General features: G+C 28.0%; 7 protein-coding genes across 11 annotated transcripts in view; 3 read left to right on the plus strand and 4 right to left on the minus strand.

The window, feature by feature from the left end:
• LOC127282982 (prominin-like protein) overlaps positions 1-2,892 on the plus strand; it is a 17,595-nt gene extending 14,703 nt beyond the window's left edge. For all 5 annotated transcript variants that reach the window (XM_051307597.1, XM_051307599.1, XM_051307601.1 and 2 more), the window contains one exon: positions 19-2,892. In XM_051307597.1, the coding sequence (XP_051163554.1) occupies positions 19-31 (13 nt within the window). In that variant the 3' untranslated portion in view covers positions 32-2,892. The remainder of the gene's footprint in view (positions 1-18) is intronic.
• Positions 2,177-5,798, minus strand: LOC127282989 (intraflagellar transport protein 56). Its single transcript, XM_051307611.1, has 7 exons — positions 5,644-5,798; positions 4,578-5,107; positions 4,071-4,320; positions 3,786-3,995; positions 3,406-3,712; positions 3,102-3,342; positions 2,177-3,028 (listed from the first exon to the last, which is right to left on the minus strand). The coding sequence occupies exons 1-7, from the start codon at positions 5,644-5,646 to the stop codon at positions 2,917-2,919; spliced, it is 1,653 nt and encodes a 550-aa protein (XP_051163568.1). The 5' UTR covers positions 5,647-5,798; the 3' UTR covers positions 2,177-2,916.
• Positions 5,799-5,805: 7 nt separating this feature from the next.
• On the plus strand, positions 5,806-8,319 carry LOC127282996 (cytosolic Fe-S cluster assembly factor NUBP2 homolog). The gene is made up of 5 exons (XM_051307625.1): positions 5,806-6,169; positions 6,237-6,325; positions 6,549-6,770; positions 7,708-7,861; positions 7,943-8,319. The coding sequence occupies exons 1-5, from the start codon at positions 6,059-6,061 to the stop codon at positions 8,147-8,149; spliced, it is 783 nt and encodes a 260-aa protein (XP_051163582.1). The 5' UTR covers positions 5,806-6,058; the 3' UTR covers positions 8,150-8,319.
• On the minus strand, positions 8,146-10,119 carry LOC127282998 (uridine 5'-monophosphate synthase-like). The gene is made up of 3 exons (XM_051307627.1): positions 9,965-10,119; positions 9,567-9,775; positions 8,146-9,190 (listed from the first exon to the last, which is right to left on the minus strand). The coding sequence occupies exons 2-3, from the start codon at positions 9,705-9,707 to the stop codon at positions 8,720-8,722; spliced, it is 612 nt and encodes a 203-aa protein (XP_051163584.1). The 5' UTR covers positions 9,708-9,775; positions 9,965-10,119; the 3' UTR covers positions 8,146-8,719.
• Positions 10,120-10,540: 421 nt separating this feature from the next.
• On the minus strand, positions 10,541-12,658 carry LOC127282991 (uridine 5'-monophosphate synthase-like). The gene is made up of 4 exons (XM_051307614.1): positions 12,523-12,658; positions 12,252-12,427; positions 11,532-12,021; positions 10,541-11,461 (listed from the first exon to the last, which is right to left on the minus strand). Exons 2-4 carry the CDS (start codon positions 12,390-12,392, stop codon positions 10,668-10,670), a joined length of 1,425 nt encoding a protein of 474 aa, XP_051163571.1. The 5' UTR covers positions 12,393-12,427; positions 12,523-12,658; the 3' UTR covers positions 10,541-10,667.
• A 225-nt stretch (positions 12,659-12,883) lies between these two features.
• On the minus strand, positions 12,884-15,419 carry LOC127282988 (signal recognition particle subunit SRP68). The gene is made up of 3 exons (XM_051307610.1): positions 15,257-15,419; positions 14,580-14,917; positions 12,884-14,427 (listed from the first exon to the last, which is right to left on the minus strand). The coding sequence occupies exons 1-3, from the start codon at positions 15,345-15,347 to the stop codon at positions 13,144-13,146; spliced, it is 1,713 nt and encodes a 570-aa protein (XP_051163567.1). The 5' UTR covers positions 15,348-15,419; the 3' UTR covers positions 12,884-13,143.
• A 352-nt stretch (positions 15,420-15,771) lies between these two features.
• Positions 15,772-18,739, plus strand: LOC127282971 (succinate--CoA ligase [GDP-forming] subunit beta, mitochondrial). The gene is made up of 6 exons (XM_051307583.1): positions 15,772-16,166; positions 16,258-16,357; positions 16,481-17,076; positions 17,247-17,381; positions 17,493-17,621; positions 17,689-18,739. The coding sequence occupies exons 1-6, from the start codon at positions 15,965-15,967 to the stop codon at positions 17,799-17,801; spliced, it is 1,275 nt and encodes a 424-aa protein (XP_051163540.1). The 5' UTR covers positions 15,772-15,964; the 3' UTR covers positions 17,802-18,739.
• Positions 18,740-19,316: the final 577 nt, after the last annotated feature.

The raw sequence follows: 19,316 nt of genomic DNA on the forward strand, positions 1-19,316 counted from the left end.
ATTATAATTTTATTTCAGGGAGAGAAATTAGGAAACAAGTGCCGTGGCATGCACGAAAGCAGCGCTAAGCAGTGCGGCAATGCACAGCCTCACGCGAAGCTACAAAAGAACATTGAAAAGTAAAACAAAATCTGTCTGTAAACGGGATTACGTTTAACATAAAATTTGATCCTGAGCGTGCCACGGACCACACCCAGCTACCAAAATTATAATTAAAGACCAAGGTAGACTCAAATCTGTACGAATTGACTCAGACAAATCGACACTTACTTATATTGACTTAAAGCCTAATTGACCACTCTCTATTTCTTTAGGAATTGAGTAAAAATTCCTAAATTTACATTTCACAAGTTTTTTTTACTAATTTTTAAATCTCTACTTTTGGGAAAAATATCTTAAATTGCTCTTTCGTATTACGTTTATTCAAGACTTGATCACAATCAAGTGAACAATTTTTTTCGTATTATTTTTCTTGTTTAAAAAACATGCTATTGCGGTGCAATATTGACTGTTTGTAAATTTATTTTGTTTTCAATTGTCTTCGTTCATATTTATTAATTTCGTGATGCTACAAAAGTATTGTTTTCGCATTTACAAATATTTCACACACATACACTGCCCAAAAGAAAATTCCTTGTCTTTTAATTGGATTTCTATTTGCAGTATTAAAATATTCTTCTCTTGCCTAATTTATCTACGTATCTACAAGTGCATAAGTTTGCTTAGCGGGTGACTGTTTTTTTTGTACATAATTAAAAAAAAACTCTGGCGAGGCCATAGCAATTTCGATTGTCAAAATCCTTAATGTTTTCTCTTTAAAAAAATTATAAATGTCGTGAGCCATGAAAGCCATCAACTCTGAATAATCAAGGAAGCACAGCGCCATATATAAAAATGCCAAAACTGTTCACTTTTTTTCTGTCTTGTGCCTCGCCTTCTCATAGGAGTTTAGTGAAGTAGGAAACTAATTTCCATCCGAGCGCTGTGATATAGGATTTGGGTTCCCTCTTTGTATTCTAGCGCTTCGGAAATAATAAATTTCACATGAAAAACGAGGTCAAATTTATAAATACTCTGTGTATATGGTTCGTCGTTAAGTAGTCTTTTTACTATAATTATTAAATTACTGTGTAATTTATTAACATAAGCTATATTCGAATCATTTTTACATCATATAGAACAAATAATTGTTTAATTTACAAATTTCTATACGATGTAACTGTGATTAAAGAAAAACAAGTTTCGAAATCGATGTATCTGTCCCCGGGGGCAATGATTTCGATTCTCAAAAGTAATCGTCAAAAAAGGCAAAAGAACAATGAAAAATTGACATCTGGAGATTGTATTCGAATTTCTAAAATTATTAATTTGCTGAAAAAATTACGAAAAACCTACGAAAATCAAAATATAATCGAAAAAAAAAATTTGTTTACTAAAGATTGGAATAAACTTAAAGAATATCAATCTTCAGATGATGTATTTAGAAAAATGCATCGATTAATGTAGGATTTAATTAATGATTTAAAAAAATATCAAAAGCGCAACAGGTGATATGAAAGAAATCGCTGCTCCCTGGAAGAGCAACGTTAAACGCGGCGATTAAAGATTATTATTATTATCATTGTCGCAATTCTTATATTGTACTTGTACAGAATTGAAAAATTTACCTTATATATGGTGTAGTAAATCTACACGCCGCCCATGCTGCCGTATTTAAGACTCCGTGGCCGGCTGAAAATTCGTGAAAGTTTCTCAGAAATTTATAATATCGCAAAACGAGAAGTGCTTTTTGCGAATTGGATCCGCGACCCGACAGCAAATTGCCAAATGAAACTATCTTGTTTTATTCGATACAAAAGTGAAAGCACAAGACTCGTTAATACTTTTTCTAAAGAAAGAAAAAGAGCAAAAGAACAAAATTTTGAATGAATGACTAGATATATTTAATAAGTAAAAATGAGAGAGAAAATGAAAAGTTTGATTGTAACTTTCGACACTTTTCATCTGTAACTGCATTTACTCGTTAAGGTAATGGAAAATTCAATTTGATTCTAGTATATTAATATTTAAGCAAGTTGTGTGTATGCATTTAAAAGAGAACAGAGGATTTCCAAGTCGGGTGTAATAATCGAATTGTAGGATGTATAAAATAATTTTATAAATGTCTCGTTAGGAGAAAAGAAAAGATTAAAAAAAAAAAAAAGAAGAAGAAAAAGAGAATCAGCCCTTATGAATTAACAAAAATGAAAATTAAACAATTGTAATCGAAAAGACACTATTGTACTGAAAAAAAAGAATATTTGGTGCTATTTTTACAAAGTAGAATTCCAGGGCGATGCTCTTTTTCTGTGATAGGGATTTACTGGATCTTTAAAATAAAATCCAGTGTTTTTCGATGTAAAGGAAAAGTCTTTCTAAACGTTCTTTGGCTCCGATAATATAATGTTGAATTCGTTGACGTAGTCAAAAATAACAATTTAGTTTACACGAGACATGTCTTAAAATTGAGTGGTTTCAATGATAAATCTTTGATACATTCTTCTGCCTGCTCAATTAATTAACAAGAACGTGTGAAAGTCCAAAGACTTTATTTTCTTTTATTATTTACGCTACGTTAAGTCAATATCCCTTAAAACAGTATCATATTTTCTCTATTATGTCACTGTTTAAAGGGATAGTCGATCAAAAAATTGGAGTTAAAGAGAAAATCCAATTGCCATTGACTGGTTTTTTTTTTCTAAAATTCAATTTTGTTACTATGACAATGATTTTTGATTATTATTACATACTATTATTATTTTATTATACATTATAATTACAATTATTATTCTTAGAAACAAAGTGAGTGTATCGCAATTTAAATAAATATATCTATTTTATATTAAATCTAAATTTAAAAAGTTGTTTATAAATATATTAACAAGGTACTTTATTATCTTTACCCCATTTTCGCATAACACGAATTATTTGTTCTGATTGTGTGTTCGATGTGTTTCTAAGTAGTTGAATAACTTCTGGTAAAAGTTCCCTGTAAAAAAAGTCAATATTTTATTATCTAAAAATTGAAATGTATTTAAATTTTTTTAATAATGAATACCAACTTGGGTAACTTTTCTGCAATAATATATTGAAATGTTCCACAGGCAGCGCCACGTTTTCCTTCCCAATTTTCCGGCGTTGGATCCATTCTTTCAAGCATATCAAAAGCTTTGGTTGCGTACCAAAAATCACCAACTTTATAACAAGTGTTTCCAATTAATTGAAGAAGATTAAATGATTCTGAGGAAGTGTCCATTTTCAGGTAAAGTTCCCAAGCTAATTGACTTTTTTTGTTCATAATATCTAAAAATATAATAAATAATTATTTTTTCTATACTGTGCTTTTGAAAATGAAATATAACTTACAACAATAGGAAAGAAGACTAATAAAGGTGTAATCATTTTTGTATTTTTCGTTTCGAACAACAAGAAAAGCTTCTTCTGCCTCCTTGTAATAACCAGCTGCCGTTTCAGCTTGAGCATAATTCATATTAAAATTGTCTTCATTGGAAAAATATGTTTTTATCGAATTCAAATAAACCAAGACCTCTTCAAATTGTCGATATAAAAAAAAACAAGACGACATTGATTGTCTACCGGGAATTGTATCACATTCTGATGTTGATGAACCGACTAGATGAAAATATTGTTCAGCAATTTTTATATTTTCTCTCTAGAAAAAAAAAGAATCATCAATTAGAAATATTTATAATTAATATTTAAATTTGTCTTACAGGTATACTTACAGATCCAGTTTCTTGACCAATAACAGCATTGACTATTCCTTTTAAAATATATTCTTGAGGTACTGTGGGTTCAAGATCTTTTATCAATTCATAAGCATCGTGAATCTCATCATGTCGCAGATAATAAATTACTAAATTTAATCGAGCTTCTGGTATAACGTCAACTAAATTTGGAAGAACTTGCAATGCTCCTTCACCTGCTCGAAATACCTATTTAATAATGGAAATGATTAATTTACCTATAATTGAAAAAATCAATTCAAAATTTAGAAAATTTCATCATACCACCATGTTATGTTGTATTAAATCATTTCCAAAATTGCAGGATCCTGAGAGTTTTTCAGTCAGTTTCTTCATTTCGGCCTGAGCAGCTTTTCCATTATAAAGTCTGAAGTGATTACATGCTTTGAGATTAATTGCGATTGCACTATCTGAATATCGTTGTAAATAGACTTGAAGAACTTCCTGAGCAGCATCATAATAATCCAATTTATAATAACACAAAGCTACATAAACATTAAGGGCAAAATAATCCCTGAAATAGATAAACTTTTAATATTGTTTGAAAGAAAATAAAAAATATGTTTTAATTCCAAATTCTAAAATTATGAAAAGGAAGTAATATTGGAATACAGGATTATGGTGGATTGGAAATACCTGGATTTCATTCTTATCAATAAAAGTAAGGAAGATTCCATTTCTGTTAATTTCCTTCTTTCACTATATATTGAAAAGTTAATCATTTTTCTTTTTAAATTATAGTTAGTTTATATTAAAAAATTTTTTTCTTACCGGTTGCTTAAAAGGACTTTTTTATAAATATCAATTGCTTGCTGATAGTGTGCCCTTAAATAATGAATAGATGCCAAACTTAATTGATCTTCAATAATGTCTTCTAGTTTTGTGTGATATTCTTTTAATTTTTCATCATCATTCATTTTGTGGCACAAGTGAAATAATATTCTTGTCTTTAATGAACTTTCAGGTGCTTGTGAAAGAATTTTTTCAGCTTCTGTATACATTCCTAGGAAAAAATAACAGCAAGCTAAATAAGTTAATAATTCTGGTGGCTTTGTTGATGTATTGTTATTTTTTATATTTTCATAAATTGTCGCTGCTTTTCTATGATCTCCTAGATGAAAATAACAATAAGCAATCCAAAGATCATTTTCCATATTAGAGGATGATTCATTAAATTCTAAAAATGTAACTGCTCCTGTATAATCTCGTTTTTTGATGAATTCTTCCAATTTTGGAGTTTCTCTTTTTGAAGCTGATTTTTTCCCTCCTTCAGCCGAAGCAGGTTTCGTTCTTGACAAAATCTTTTCAAAAAATATTGGAAATTAAAATTCATCAAAATCGTTAAAAAAAAATGATTAATTTCCATTATTACAAATTGAAATTTTTAATAAACAATTTCAAAACAAAACTGGTTTTTCAAAATTTCAATGAAGAAAGAAGATAATATTTTTTTGGTTCGTATTAAACTAATCTAATTAAAAGACGTTGTTTGATAAAAAAAATATCGAAAAATACTTATTATAAAAACTAATATATCAATGAAAAAAAATAATTTAATATTGAAACAATGATAAAAAGCTGCTTGACAAATATTGTTCTTCTTTATTCTTAATATTTTGAAAACCTTGAGCCTATTTATTTCTTATATAAATAAATATAAAATACAAAGGTTTTAATTATATTTTAAAATAAAATATTTAGATATTGTGCGATTGTGCTTTCAAATAAATTCATTTAAAAATTTGCTGAAAAATTTGTGAAGTGCAGACAAATAAAATGAAATAAATAAAATTAATTATAAATTCAATAATTTACAATTAATTTTCTTTATTTTTACCATAGTGATTTCTACTTGTGTTTATAGACCAGCTGATATGTTATTACTGTAAATTTATTGATTATTTCCACCCACGTATAGAGAAATGTTTTGTTGTGAGTTCAAATAAGGCCTCGTTCAAATATCTTCCTTTTTGGCGCTGTCGTCGTATCAAAGGTCAAATGTCAAACTAAAAACAATTAAATTATTTAAAAAAAAAAACTTAAAAATTATTATGTCAATTTATAAATAATTTTAAATTATTTATTATAATTTTTTTTGAAAGTTTACAAGTTATTATTTTGAATTAATTATAGATGAAATATATAACTCAGCTGTTAATTGATTTTTGCTCAGAGAAGTGACAGGAGTCAACAGAAGTTGACGGAATACCGCAAGGAGCGAATTTTAAAAGTATTTTGTCAACTTTTTTAAGATGTTGGAAGGTGTTAAACATATTTTATTGGTACTTTCTGGTAAAGGAGGTGTTGGAAAATCAACAGTTAGTACACAATTGGCTTTGTCATTAAAAGAATCTGGATTCAAGGTAAGTACTTTTTTTTGAAGATTATGTTTTGTAGGTTATGTTTATCTCAAATCTGTATTTATTTCAGGTGGGCATCCTCGATGTAGATCTTTGTGGTCCTAGTGTTCCTTATTTATTAAATTTAGAAGGAAAAGATGTTTATCAATCGACAAATGGGTTTGTACTTTAATTATACAAATTTTTTAATTCACTGACAATCAAATAAACATGAAAATTTCATTTTTAAAACAAAACAAGCATGTACATTTTCTTTCTATTTTTTTTTCTAATTATTTAAATATAAATGTATAAATTATATTCATTTATTGTAAAATGTAGGCGTATGTATTATTATAATTTGTATTTAATTATAATTTGATTTATCTAAATCTTTTATTAGATGGGTACCAGTGTATGCAGATTCTGAACAAAAATTGGCTGTCATGTCGATAGGTTTTATATTGCAAAATCGAAACGACAGTGTAGTTTGGAGAGGTCCTAAGAAAACGAGTATGATAAAACAATTTTTAAATGATGTAGTTTGGCAAGATATTGATTATCTAATCATAGATACACCACCCGGAACTTCTGATGAGCATATTACAGTTATGGAGGAATTAAGGTACATAATATTAACTTAACTTTTTTTTTTTAATATACATAACTGAAAAATTCCTTTCAATGTATGTATATTACATTACGATATCACATTTTATATCTTATCACATTTGAATGCTGCGAAAATTCTAAATGAAAATAAAATTAGCATTTATTGTTTGTGTGATATTCATGCAAAAAAAAATGATCTGGCACATGACTTTTTACTAGTCACATGTTAGTATGACTCCGCATCATATGATGTGAAAGACTGAAAACAAGCTGTTCTAGATAAACTTTCGAGTACGGAACTGATAAAACTTATAAAAAATCTTTACAATACTAGACACGAGAGACAAGAGTAAAAAGTGTCCATATTTTAAAATAGTTTTTCACATTTTGATTACAAATTTTTCACTTTTTTTAAAAAAATTTTTTCTCATTTTTCTGAGAAAGTTTTTTCCAAATAAAATTGAATTAGGATTGTGTTAGGGAAATTTTTCGATTGCGATTTTTTGACATATTTCAGTTATTTGATTCCAAGCGTCCAAAATTGATGTTAGCCTCAATATCTTAGAAATAAGAGAATTTTTCTTCAATTTTTAGGCCTCACAGGTATTTTAAATCCGATTAGTTCTGACATCTGTTTTTCTTTCATTTTTCAAAGTTTTTTGAGATCTTTTGACCTTTTGTTTGATTTTACTTCCTTATAGAAAGCATTGAAATTGTTCTGTTAAACTCAGTTTAACCCAAAGATTTTGGCTCTGAATTTTCTTGAAAATATCGTTTTTAGAAATTTTTCTAAATAATTTAAAACCAAAAAGAAAACGTTATAAAAATTTTTTTTGACAAAATTGTATTTTTGTATTATGATGAGAACTTTGATGCTTAGTACAGAATTCAACCCTAAGGTATGTGGACTTCAAATTTTATTATAATAAAATAATTAATCAAATTAATAGGAAAGTCACATGTGACGGGGCAATAATAGTAACAACACCACAGGCTATTGCAGTAGATGATGTTCAAAAAGAAGTGACATTTTGCCGTAAAACAGGATTACCTATAATAGGAATTATTGAAAATATGAGTGGTTACGTCTGCCCGACGTGTAAAGTAAGTCATTCTCAAGTTATAATGTTTTACAATGAAATATTAAAGAAAAATTGTAAAAAAAAAAAAATAATTAATTTATAGGAATGTACTAACATTTTTTCGTCAGGCGGCGGAATATCATTGTCAGAGATGGTAAAAGTTCCATTTTTAGCAAAATTACCTATTGATCCATCAATTAGTAAATTGGCAGACAAAGGTAGTTGTGTTCTTTCTACATTTCCTGACAGTCAAGTCGCTAATGTCTTTCAAAAATTAGTGGAAGAAATAACAAAAAGCAAAGAGGCTTAATTTTATGTAAATTAAAAATTTACATTTTATTGTGTATAATCTTGTGCACAATGTACAGTTTTTTTTTATTTGTAGCGATAAGGAGAAAAATACATGTTTTTATGTTGGAAAATGTACATTTTTTGTATAAAATAGTTTAAAAATTATATTTTTGAAAATTCAAGTACAAACTCTGTTTTTTTGATTTACAACAATATAAAAATATTTTTACCCTATAAATTCATTATTTTTATGAGCAGATTTGAACTACATTATTGTAAATTTATCAATAGTGTAAAATAGAATAATAATTATTTTTGTTCAATTATCTGTTAATTAAAATAGTAGCACCATATTTTACTAATAGTAAATGACATTCTCAATCAACCATTTCTTTCAGTGTTTACATTCGAACAATTATAATACTTTTTTTTCTAATACGGTAAATAATAATTCTAATAGGTAAATCTAGTTTATTTTCATCTAATATCGTTGATCTCAAAAGAAAATTTCTTTTTAATGTCATTGAAATTTTAACTATTGTCGTATGTACGTCTTAAGTATAAAATCCTTTTTAAAAAAATATTAATGTCATTGATCTTTATTTTTTGCAATATAATCTGTCATTTCTTCGACAATTTGTTGAGTAATTTTGCCAGCGTTCAATAGATACTTCATTAATTGAGATATGGTAAAAAGACTTCGAACTTGAATATTGTTATTCTCTAAATTTTTCCTGCCTCCTTGTTCTCTATCCACAACCACAAAAACTTCTGATATTTTCAATCCTGAATTTCTTAAATCACTTACAGTTTCTAAAACACTCGATCCAATAACTATAACATCTTCAATGATGACACATTTATCCCCTGGTTCAAATTTACCTTCAATTAATTTCTTCGTACCATAAGATTTCGATTCTTTTCTTTTCATTAGCATTGGAATATTTGATTCAACAGAAATAATTGTAGCTATTGGTAATGCTGTATAGGGAACTCCACATATATGAGAAATATTTTTTGTATCCTTAGCAAGTTTCCATAAGGTTTTTGATAATTTAGTCTGAAACATTTCAAAAAATTTGAAGTCAAATTTTTAAAAATTCAATTAATTAGTTCAATAAATTAAAAATATTTAAAATAAATTCTTTGAAATGACCATTATAAGCTTTACGGAAATACAAAATAAGCTCTATTTACATATGATTTGATTTGAATCAGAGCCAACGTATTTTGAAATAAGTATTAAGAAGTTTAACTTTCAAACTTAATTTTGAACACAAATTAGGTATATATACATATATAATTTTGTTCAAAATTTATTTTATCATTATTTAAAAAATTTTAGATATATAAATAGTAAAATTTAATAATATTAAAAATATTTCCTTATTTTACATAAATTGAAATATAAACCTGGATATAATATTATTACTCACCAATAGCTTAGGATATGAAATTATCACTCTCAAATCAATATAAATTGGAGTTTTCCATCCATTTTGCAATGTAAATTCACCAAATTTAACTGCTTCAATATCATACAAAGCAACTGCAAGCTCCTGAAGTTCTTCTTCCATTATTTTTTTAAATTTCCCACTCACAAGTTATAATTTAAATACTAGTTAACCGTATAATATTGGCAAAACTGAAAGAATGATTTATTTATGTGAATTGAATATTTAAATAGAAGTTTTATTAATTAACCGCTATATATAGATGTAAATATTTTTTAGAATAAGTCCTAATAATACGTTACAAATTATTTATATAGCGCCAATTAATTATGGTATTTTCTAAGTAAATACACATTACATTCAAGATGCAATATTCTTACCATTCAAATTTAAATATTAAACACTAATGAAACTGTATTTTTTTTCAATCTCCACGTGGCAAAGATTCCACTTTCACTGACGCATCTATATTACATAGTTATAGTTAACTTAATAGATGGAGGGGGTAGCTCATACATAGAGCAGGTGCTCTAAAGATAAAATTCTGTTTTTAAATGATTTACAGATCATTTCATTCTCATTATCTAATTGTGATTTTTTTTTCCACTGAAAATTATTATGTCTTAAATTGATTCATTAAATCATCATAATTTGCTAATATATAATTTTCTGTATATCAATATCAAGTTTATTGCATTATTTTTATGTAATTTGTACTTTAAAAGTGATATTTTATTACTTATCAAATAATTTGCAATTTCTTTTTTAAAATTAATATTGTAGTTACATACTAAATATTTTAATTTTATTTTAATTAACTTCCTCATAAAGAAATAATTGTTTATTCAAAAATCGTATAACTTAAATTGAAACAAACAGATTAACTCGTATGAAGTCCGTATTTTACTTAAAAATAGACTGAATTTTCGAAAAAAGCTTTTTTTAAAAAAAAATAATTGTCTTATTAGAAATTTTAATTAATTTTATTAATCTGTTTAATATAAAAGTTATGGCATGTAGGACAAATAGTCATTTTTTTTGTATGTATGTACAAATGTTAATGTCTTTGGAAAAATTGTTGATTTATTCTTTTGAGATCCTCTTTTCATAAGCATCCCACAATTGTTTTTTGTATTCCATTACAGCAGCAAGTTTTTCTGTTGCTTCAGTGATTCCTCTACCAACAACAGCCAAATCTGCTCCAGAATTGACAACATCCTCTGGAGTATTATACCTTTGTCCCAAGTCATCTCCAGATTTTGATAATTTCACTCCAGGTGTGAGTTGTATTAATCCTGGATCTGAAAAAATATTTGACTGACAAACAACACCAGACACTAAACTAATATCTGTTGTCATTGAAATTGTTTGAGAGATGTAATTTCCATTCTTTAATGCCCCTTCGGAGGACATTTCTGCCACAAGAAAAACTCCACGAATTTCTGTGAGATCATTGAGACCATGTTTTAATCCTTCGATCACTCCTTTACCAGAAACTGAATGTGCTGTTACAATATCCGCCCATTCGGCTATTTTATAAATTCCATTTCGATATTGAAGCGAAACTGTGTGTCCAATGTCTCCGAATTTTCTGTCTTCCATAATTAGAAAATTATATTTTTTCGATAATTCTTGTAGTCGAGTGACAAAGTCAGAAGTGAAATTCACTATAATATCGACGTGAATTTTTAATACTGCTATATGTGGTCCTGCTAATTCTGCTAATTCGAGAATTTTCTCCGCGTCTGTTAAGTCAGCTGCTAAACAAAGTGTTGTTTGTTTTCTATCCATGAGAAATAAGAGTTTTTTCGCTAGTGGATTTTTCGCAAGTCTCGCTCGAGTAACGAAGTCCATTTTTAATCGTTCAACTTGCGTGTCTGAAAATTTAATTACAATTTAATTTGTTACATAAAGTAGTAGTAGTATTCAGATGTAGATCAACCTTACCTTGATTATTTACTTTCAAAGGTGCTTGTGAATTTTTCAAATAATTTGAAACTTTTTCTAAAATATTTCTATCAATATGTTCAGCTTCCACGAGGTATTCAATAATTTTTCTAAGAGTAAATAGACTCTTTACTTTTATTCCATGATCTTCTAAATGTTGCCGTCCACCTTGTTCTCTATCGACGACAATTAATGCTTCGGTTACCTTTAAACCTTCATTTTGTAAATCATTAACAGTTTCAAGAATACTGCTACCACTTGTAATAATATCTTCTATAATTACACAGTGCTCTCCAGGTTTAAATTGTCCTTCAATCAATTTTTTGGTCCCATATCCTTTCGCTTCTTTTCTTCGAATTAACATTGGAATATTTGATTCAATAGAAATTATTGTTGCAATTGGTAAAGCTGTATAAGGCACTCCGCAAATTTGTGTTACTTTTGAAGATGAATTCTTTGATAATTCCCATAAAGCTCGTGATAATTTTTGCTAAAAAAAAAATATTTATTTTTATACAAACTAAAAAAAAATTACTTTCTAATTTATTTAATAAAAACTATATTGTCCGATTCAATAAATTTCAAGACAATATATATTAAATGTCTGTACTTGTTTACACTTATTTAACAATTTAAATCTTACACAATGAGAATCATTTACAAAATCAACAAGTGTTTCTACTATGGAAAATTTTCGTTTAAACTTTTAAAGAAACTTACCATTATTTTTGGATGTGCAATTAAAACTCTTAAGTCAACATAAACAGGAGTTGTTAAACCAACTTTTGTCACGAATTCTCCAAATTTAATAGCATCCACGTTGAAAAAATCAAAAGCCAATTCTTTTAATTGTTGCTCCATTTTTAAAATATTTTCTTATTTTCCTTTGGTTTAAACTATAAATAATAAAATTGAAGATTAATTATGTAGAATTTAATTAAAAAATAAGTTTTTCTTTTTTAAAATTATTAAATATTTGATAAATTACTACCTTTTAAATGTTCTATGTCAACTATCCAACGCAATAAAAGAACGAATGGCAACTGTCGATAAGCGTCGCCGGATGTTCAGCTATTTTTATCGAAATCTACTCTCGGACGGTAATATACCTATCTAGTTTTTAATTCAAAAACTTTCCTACAATTTCATTTCATTTCATTTAATTGTAGGTATTAAAACTTATTTTTTAATTAATTAAAATGTTTTAAAAAATTTATCAGTTTTCTTCAAATTTAACTAATTTTCAAGAAAATTAATTATTAATTCATTAAAATTTTCTAAGTTCTAAGACGATATTATAGAAAGCAAAGGAAAGGGAATTATAGAAGCAAATTGCAACTTTTGAATAAATGTTGGTTTTTTTTTTTTTTTATATATTATGACACTACTTTTTGTTTTCTCATATAACCTTTATGTTTAAGAAATTAAACAATATTGTACAATGAAAACATTGTAAAATTTAATCTCCAGAAACAATTTCTGGTTACAAAGATTTTCTCAATTTTCAATCATTTCACTGCTTAACGAAACCTAAATTGAAAATGAAGCTTTTAAAAAATGTACGTTTTAGAATGCAGCGATTATTTTGATCTTGATGATGAATATAGGCAGCTTATTTATTTCCCCATCCCCAGAGACCTTTGACAAGTCCAGAAAGACCAGCTTGTCCCTTCTTGCCTTGGTCTTGTAATTTATTTGACAAATCAGGAAATTCAACCATATTAAATGCCAAATCGAAAAATAATGGTTTACATGGAATACTCTGCATCGGTGGTGGCAATTTATAAACGTTGGGTTGCTTGCTGAGTAGAGCAGAATCTTCACGATATTCATGAAGTCGTTCAGACAGTGGTTTTTTACTTTTCACTTGTTTATTTAATGGAGAATCCTCTTCTTGATCTTCTTCCAAAACGCTATGTGCATGAGCTGCATATTGAGCACCTTCAATTAATGTTTTTAATTTACTTAAAGATTCCTTTAAATCTTTTGGAAGTAGGGAACCATCTTGAAGAGCATCTTGAGTATGTTGCAATGATCTTTGATAAAGGACCATTGCATCCTTCCATCTGTGAACATTAGCCAATGATTGTGACATGTAGAAACATCTAAATGCTCGATAAGCTTTAGTCTTTGCTTCTTGTTCTTTCAAAAATTCTTCATCATCCTGAAGTTGAGATAATTCAACTAAATTGTGAAGAGCTGCTTCGTACAAACGAACAATGCTTGAAGGTTTTGCTTTCTCCGATTCTTCCTTCTGGATCATTTCCACATTACGTTCCAGAGTTCTTGAAAGTCTAATGTATTGTAAATATGCCACCAAATGTTGAGGAGCAGTTGATGTTTCCTTGTTCTTTAATTCAACCTTGAAAATCTCTCGAACATTATTTATCTTTTCTTTATAATCTCTCAAATGCGCTTGTAGAAGATCAATTTTAGCTTGTTGATCACTGGCTTTTGTCAAAGCCTGATTCAATTGCGAGTCAGCCATCAACATTGCTGCTGCACTCGGTGGAATTGAGCCACAAGATTTTCCACGCCACATAACTTCCTCGGTATTTGTTTGTTTCTCTCGAGTTTGAGTTATCAGTGCATCTAAACTGGCTAATAATTCTCCACTAAGTTGACCTCGCATTTGCATTAAATCATCAATGGCAGAAGTATCGCCAATATTATAAGCGCAATATCTTAAACTTGGAGCTAATTCCTCAACTCGAGCTTTATAAATTATTTGCTCTACTTCTGGCAGAGCAGCCGCTAAATTCTCGTAAACAACTTGAGCTTTTTTCAAATTCTCCATTGCTGAATTCCATAATTCAAGTTCAAAATGCAAAGAGCCATGGATCCAAGCGACGTAAGCTTGTGCTTCTAATTTCGTGCGAGCATTACAATTTACACTCTGAAAGAATTTACAATTGTTAATATTCAGTGTATTTTCAAAAAGGACTCATTTTCAAAAATAATTTCTAACAATTGATAGGGAAATTAAATTACAATTAAGCCCTCTGAAAAAAAAGAATGTAAATCAATAATAAAAAAAATGATTGGAACCTCTATTAATTCTTGTAATTGAAGAGAATAAGTTGCAGCCTTTCTCAATCGAGATGTTAAATGAAACTTTTTTCTTGGTTCAGTATTAGATTCTTGTCGTAATTGCATAGCGTAACTCCAAGCCCTTTCAGCCATTACCAATGGAACTTGTAGAAATTTGTCATCGGTAACCATTCCTGAATTGACGTCACGACGTTTAAAGTGACGCCTGTCACCCTGGGGCATCTTGAGAACTTTTCGAAGACGTCGTAAACGTCTTGAACAATAACCCCTGTATCGTTGATAGTCACTGTGACGTAAACCATGTTGTTGTTGTGCTTCCTTAATTATTTTCAAAACTAATCATTTGTCAAGGAAATAAAAATTTATTAGTTTTCAATTATGGTACTTTCTTTATTACTTAAAAACAAATTTGAGAATTTAATTTTTTTAAATTAAATAACCTAATTATTTATTTTTACTTCTCTAATTGTACTTCTTTAAAAGTATAATATGTTAATATTTTCTATATGAATAAATAAAAATAAATAACACATAAATTGATAGTAATGACATTTAAATGCCATATGACAAGTATATCAAAGCATAAAAATTGAGGTTATGAAAATGACATATGGCTTTTTTTGGATAATAATATTTTTCAATTTTTACTAAATTGTGCATAAATAAAAGGATACTTTCTAGAGAATATTCTCTTTGTTCTTTTGACACAACTGGATCAACATTCTCCGTGTTTTCGTTTAATAAATCTGAATTTTGCATCACCATTGTGACAGGTGGAGTGTATTCACTAATTCACTAATTACATAGCCTTAAGGGAGATTTTAGACATTTAGACATGATTGGCTAATTCAACAGTACGTTCATTCTGATTGGGCAATACAAAACATCCGTAAAAACACCCTAGATTCACTTGCCACGTGTTTACGTCCAGGGCCTTTATTTTTGAATTTTTGTAACTAGATCTCGCATGCGATATATATCGAATTCAAAATGTTTAATTCTCTTTTCAATTTATCAAAAAAAGTCAATTTGAATATTCTCATGGAATTTATTAAAGGGACAATTAAATCTAAATATAATTATAATTAATTATTTATTTAATTTGAAATATAAAATTTATAACATCGACTTATTCGATATATCGAAAAGAGAATTCGAGTATCACTTGCTGCAACGTTCAGTTATTGGACTTTATTTCCATTACTGCTCTCGAAAAAACCCTACGGCATAATTTATAATCTGCCGGTATCTCAATCTCAGTTTAAAATCAAGTAAATTCTTAAGTAGTTCACTAATACCGGTTTTCATTAAAGTGAATGTTAATTAATTTTTCTTAGTTATACAAATTTTTAAGGCAGTGTTAGAAAGGTTAAGTTTCCACCATGTCGAGGTTATTTGCACGAAAAGTTTTCCGAATGCAAGGCGATTTAAAAACGTGCACACATCTTGGTATTGTTCCTGTTAGAAGATTAAATTTATTGGAATATCAGAGCAAAGAACTACTTAAAGATTGCGGTGTTTCGGTGCAAAATTTCACTATAGTTGATAAAATAAATAAAACAAATTCTGCACTGGAAAAATTACGTTAGTCTAATAATTCATTTTTAATGATGTTTTGATTGTTTATAATTAACTTTGCTTTCAAGATGTGATTATGAAAATTATATAATTCTAGATTCTGATGAATATGTTATTAAGGCACAAGTTTTGGCTGGTGGTCGTGGAAAAGGATGGTTTGATAATGGGTTTAAAGGTGGAGTTCACATTACAAAAGAGTAAGTAAATTAAAATATTTTATCAAAATTGACATTCTAATTTTAATCGATATCTGACATTTGACCATAAATTTTATTATCAATTTCTATGATTTATAATCGTATTTTTTTTTTACATTATAGTCGTAGTATTGTAGAAGACACAGTAAAAAATATGTTGGGTCATCGTTTGATAACAAAGCAGACATCAAAGGATGGGATATTAGTGCAGAAAGTTATGATAGCAGAATCAGTGAACATTGCTCGGGAGACATACGTCTGCATCTTAATGGATCGTCAATATAATGGACCTGTTTTGATAGCATCTCCATCGGGTGGTATGGACATAGAGGCAGTCGCTGAAAAAACACCGGAATTAATAAAAACCAAACCTCTTGATATTTATTATGGTATAGACGATGTAGTAGCAAAAGAATTTGCTGAATTCCTTGGTTTTAAGGATAAAGATATCCTTGAAAAAGCAATATTTGAATTGAAAAATTTGTGGCGATTATTCGTTGATATTGATGCTCTGCAAGTTGAAATTAATCCCTTGGTGGAAACCACTGATAGACAAGTTGTTGCAGTCGATGCAAAAATAGCTTTTGATGATAATGCCGAATTTAGACAGAAGGATATTTTTGCCTTAGAAGATGATAATGAAAAAGATCCAAGAGAAGCGGATGCAACGAAATATAATTTGAATTATGTTGCTATGGATGGAAATATTGGATGTTTAGGTTATTTTATGTTATTAGTTACTAAAAATTTCTGTTTTTTTAAATTTATTTTTTCAACTTGATTTTTTGAATTTTTATTTCAAGATAATGGACATTTTTTTTTGGTTGTAATTGGAATTTTTAATTTATATTACTTTTAAATTAAAGACAATTTTTTTTTATTTTATTAGTAAATGGTGCCGGTTTAGCTATGGCAACAATGGATATAATTAAATTAAATGGTGGTGAACCAGCGAATTTCTTGGACGTTGGTGGTGGTGTAAAAGAGGAACAAGTCTATCAAGCATTCAGAATTCTAACAGAAGGTAGAATTTTTATTTTTTTCAGTAAAATAACAAATTATTTTCTAAACTAAAGAGATTAATTTGTCAAGTAATTTTTAAATTTGCTTTCCATTGTTTTCTGTTTGATTATAGATCCCAAAGTAAAAGCCATTCTTGTGAACGTTTTCGGTGGAATTGTTAACTGTGCGACAATAGCCAAAGGAATTATTTCAGCAACCAAAAACTTGGGTCTGAAATTACCATTGGTTGTGAGATTAGAAGGTAAACTATTCTTTATTATGATTATAATTTTTATAATTAAAAAATTTTTTTTTTAATTTAATTTAAGGTACAAATGTAACAGAAGCAAAAAAAATTCTGGCGGATTCTGGTTTGCCAATACTAACTGCAAATGATTTGGATGAAGCTGCGAAGAAGGCAGTTAATTCTATTAAACAGTGAATTTCTTCGTTACACAATATTTTTCCAAAGAAACTGGTTGATTTCAGAACATATTTCACGAAAAGACAAAAGTAATTTACGTAAGGACATTTTTTTTCTACATTGCTCATGTTTATAGACTGTTTTCTATTTCTTGTTATATTCAACTCAATTTTATGGATTTTATATATCGACATCTTCTAATCATAAAATCCTAACAAATGTCAATGGCACAATTCTTACTGAAAAAATAATGCAATATTTGTTTACTTTATATTGTACTTTTTTTCAGTAAAAATTATGTTACATTAACTTTTGTACAAGCATTTTATGAACGAAAGGCGTCAATATTTTATAGGTATATATTATTTGTTTTTCAACATCTTGAAAATTTAATTACGTCAAAATATTGTTACATGAAAGTTATCTCACTTCTAGTTTTTGTTACTTATTCAAAGATCTTTTTAGTTATTCATTATATTTTTCTTAAAGGCAATGAGTCTTAATATGAAAATTACTTAAAACTTTTTAATAATCTAAAATATTCTATGAACAACACAATCAATTTGTAAATAAGAGACAATAATTATATAAAAATGAAATTAGCGACTTATACTAATAATCCAGACTTAATAACTAAAAAAGAATTAAAAATCAAGTCTGAATATTTTTCTATAGAATTCTATTTTGAAATATATATACAATACTGTTTATTAATTGACAAAAATTATTTTCTACGATATTCAATGAGATGTCGATACTAGTAATTAATACTAGAAATGCACTGTTAATTATAATACACGACTATATATTGTATTTTAAAGACAAAATAATTCTGACGTTGTTTAACATAAAAGTCAAAGATTAACATAGTTTAATGAGAGCAAAAGTGATATATACGTGATACGAAGTATCAAGTTTATAATTTTTTAAATAAAATTTTTAACTTTTACAGTGAATATTAATAGGAATCGTTACAAACTTTTTTTTATATTTCAGGTGGAATATTTTATTTATGAAATAGTTTTGCTTTTTATAACAAAAATAATAATTTATTTAAATTATTACTGTGCGAGTCCATGCATCTTTTACAGTATTTTAGAGTAAGTACAAATCGATTAATTTTATTACACACTGCGTGGACTGCATATATCAAAATAGTAAAAAGATATTTTTTTTTTATAAAATCCTTTAAATGTGTATGTAAAATTTCTGTTTACCAAATAAGATTTAAAAAGAAATCAGATTGATCTTTAAAGATCGTGGTCCAGAGAAACAAGAACTCATACTTCTCGTATGGTATGATCTTTTCTCTTTATGGTGTTTGCTACCAGTTAAGAAGAATTGAAATGGTCGTATTAAGAGGGAGGGGGGCAAATAGTCGTCTTGTAGTTCAAGTCCATGATATGTGTAAGTGAATGAAACAAGAGCTCCTTGGTCGCCTCACCGGTAACCATATAAGGTACTTGATTTTTAACTCACTTTCGAAGGTAATGTGGTAATAGTTTCTTTGGCCTTACAGACATTTAGTGGGCC

Source organism: Leptopilina boulardi, unplaced genomic scaffold (assembly GCF_019393585.1).
Source record: "Leptopilina boulardi isolate dan_hultmark-lab unplaced genomic scaffold, ZJU_Lbou_2.1 LbouV2_303, whole genome shotgun sequence".
NCBI lineage: Eukaryota > Metazoa > Arthropoda > Insecta > Hymenoptera > Figitidae > Leptopilina > Leptopilina boulardi.

Excerpts from the sequence above, each read along its gene's own strand:
- LOC127282996 (XM_051307625.1), top strand. The coding sequence starts at position 6,059 with ATGTTGGAAGGTGTTAAACATATTTTATTGGTACTTTCTGGTAAAGGA. Across the intron at positions 6,771-7,707 it reads ACAGTTATGGAGGAATTAAG|GAAAGTCACATGTGACGGGG; the intron begins GTACATAATATT and ends TCAAATTAATAG. Across the intron at positions 7,862-7,942 it reads ACGTCTGCCCGACGTGTAAA|GAATGTACTAACATTTTTTC; the intron begins GTAAGTCATTCT and ends ATTAATTTATAG.
- LOC127282971 (XM_051307583.1), top strand. The coding sequence starts at position 15,965 with ATGTCGAGGTTATTTGCACGAAAAGTTTTCCGAATGCAAGGCGATTTA. Across the intron at positions 16,167-16,257 it reads TTCTGCACTGGAAAAATTAC|ATTCTGATGAATATGTTATT; the intron begins GTTAGTCTAATA and ends ATATAATTCTAG. Across the intron at positions 17,622-17,688 it reads ATTGGTTGTGAGATTAGAAG|GTACAAATGTAACAGAAGCA; the intron begins GTAAACTATTCT and ends ATTTAATTTAAG.
- LOC127282991 (XM_051307614.1), bottom strand. The coding sequence starts at position 12,392 with ATGGAGCAACAATTAAAAGAATTGGCTTTTGATTTTTTCAACGTGGAT. Across the intron at positions 12,022-12,251 it reads TTGCACATCCAAAAATAATG|CAAAAATTATCACGAGCTTT; the intron begins GTAAGTTTCTTT and ends TTTTTTTTTTAG. Across the intron at positions 11,462-11,531 it reads TTTGAAAGTAAATAATCAAG|ACACGCAAGTTGAACGATTA; the intron begins GTAAGGTTGATC and ends TTAAATTTTCAG.
- LOC127282998 (XM_051307627.1), bottom strand. The coding sequence starts at position 9,707 with ATGGAAGAAGAACTTCAGGAGCTTGCAGTTGCTTTGTATGATATTGAA. Across the intron at positions 9,191-9,566 it reads TTTCATATCCTAAGCTATTG|ACTAAATTATCAAAAACCTT; the intron begins GTGAGTAATAAT and ends GAAATGTTTCAG.
- LOC127282988 (XM_051307610.1), bottom strand. The coding sequence starts at position 15,347 with ATGGTGATGCAAAATTCAGATTTATTAAACGAAAACACGGAGAATGTT. Across the intron at positions 14,918-15,256 it reads AAGAGAATATTCTCTAGAAA|TTTTGAAAATAATTAAGGAA; the intron begins GTATCCTTTTAT and ends ACAAATGATTAG. Across the intron at positions 14,428-14,579 it reads AATTACAAGAATTAATAGAG|AGTGTAAATTGTAATGCTCG; the intron begins GTTCCAATCATT and ends AAATTCTTTCAG.
- LOC127282989 (XM_051307611.1), bottom strand. Across the intron at positions 3,343-3,405 it reads TAGTCTTCTTTCCTATTGTT|ATATTATGAACAAAAAAAGT; the intron begins GTAAGTTATATT and ends TTATATTTTTAG. Across the intron at positions 3,029-3,101 it reads ATTGCAGAAAAGTTACCCAA|GGAACTTTTACCAGAAGTTA; the intron begins GTTGGTATTCAT and ends CTTTTTTTACAG.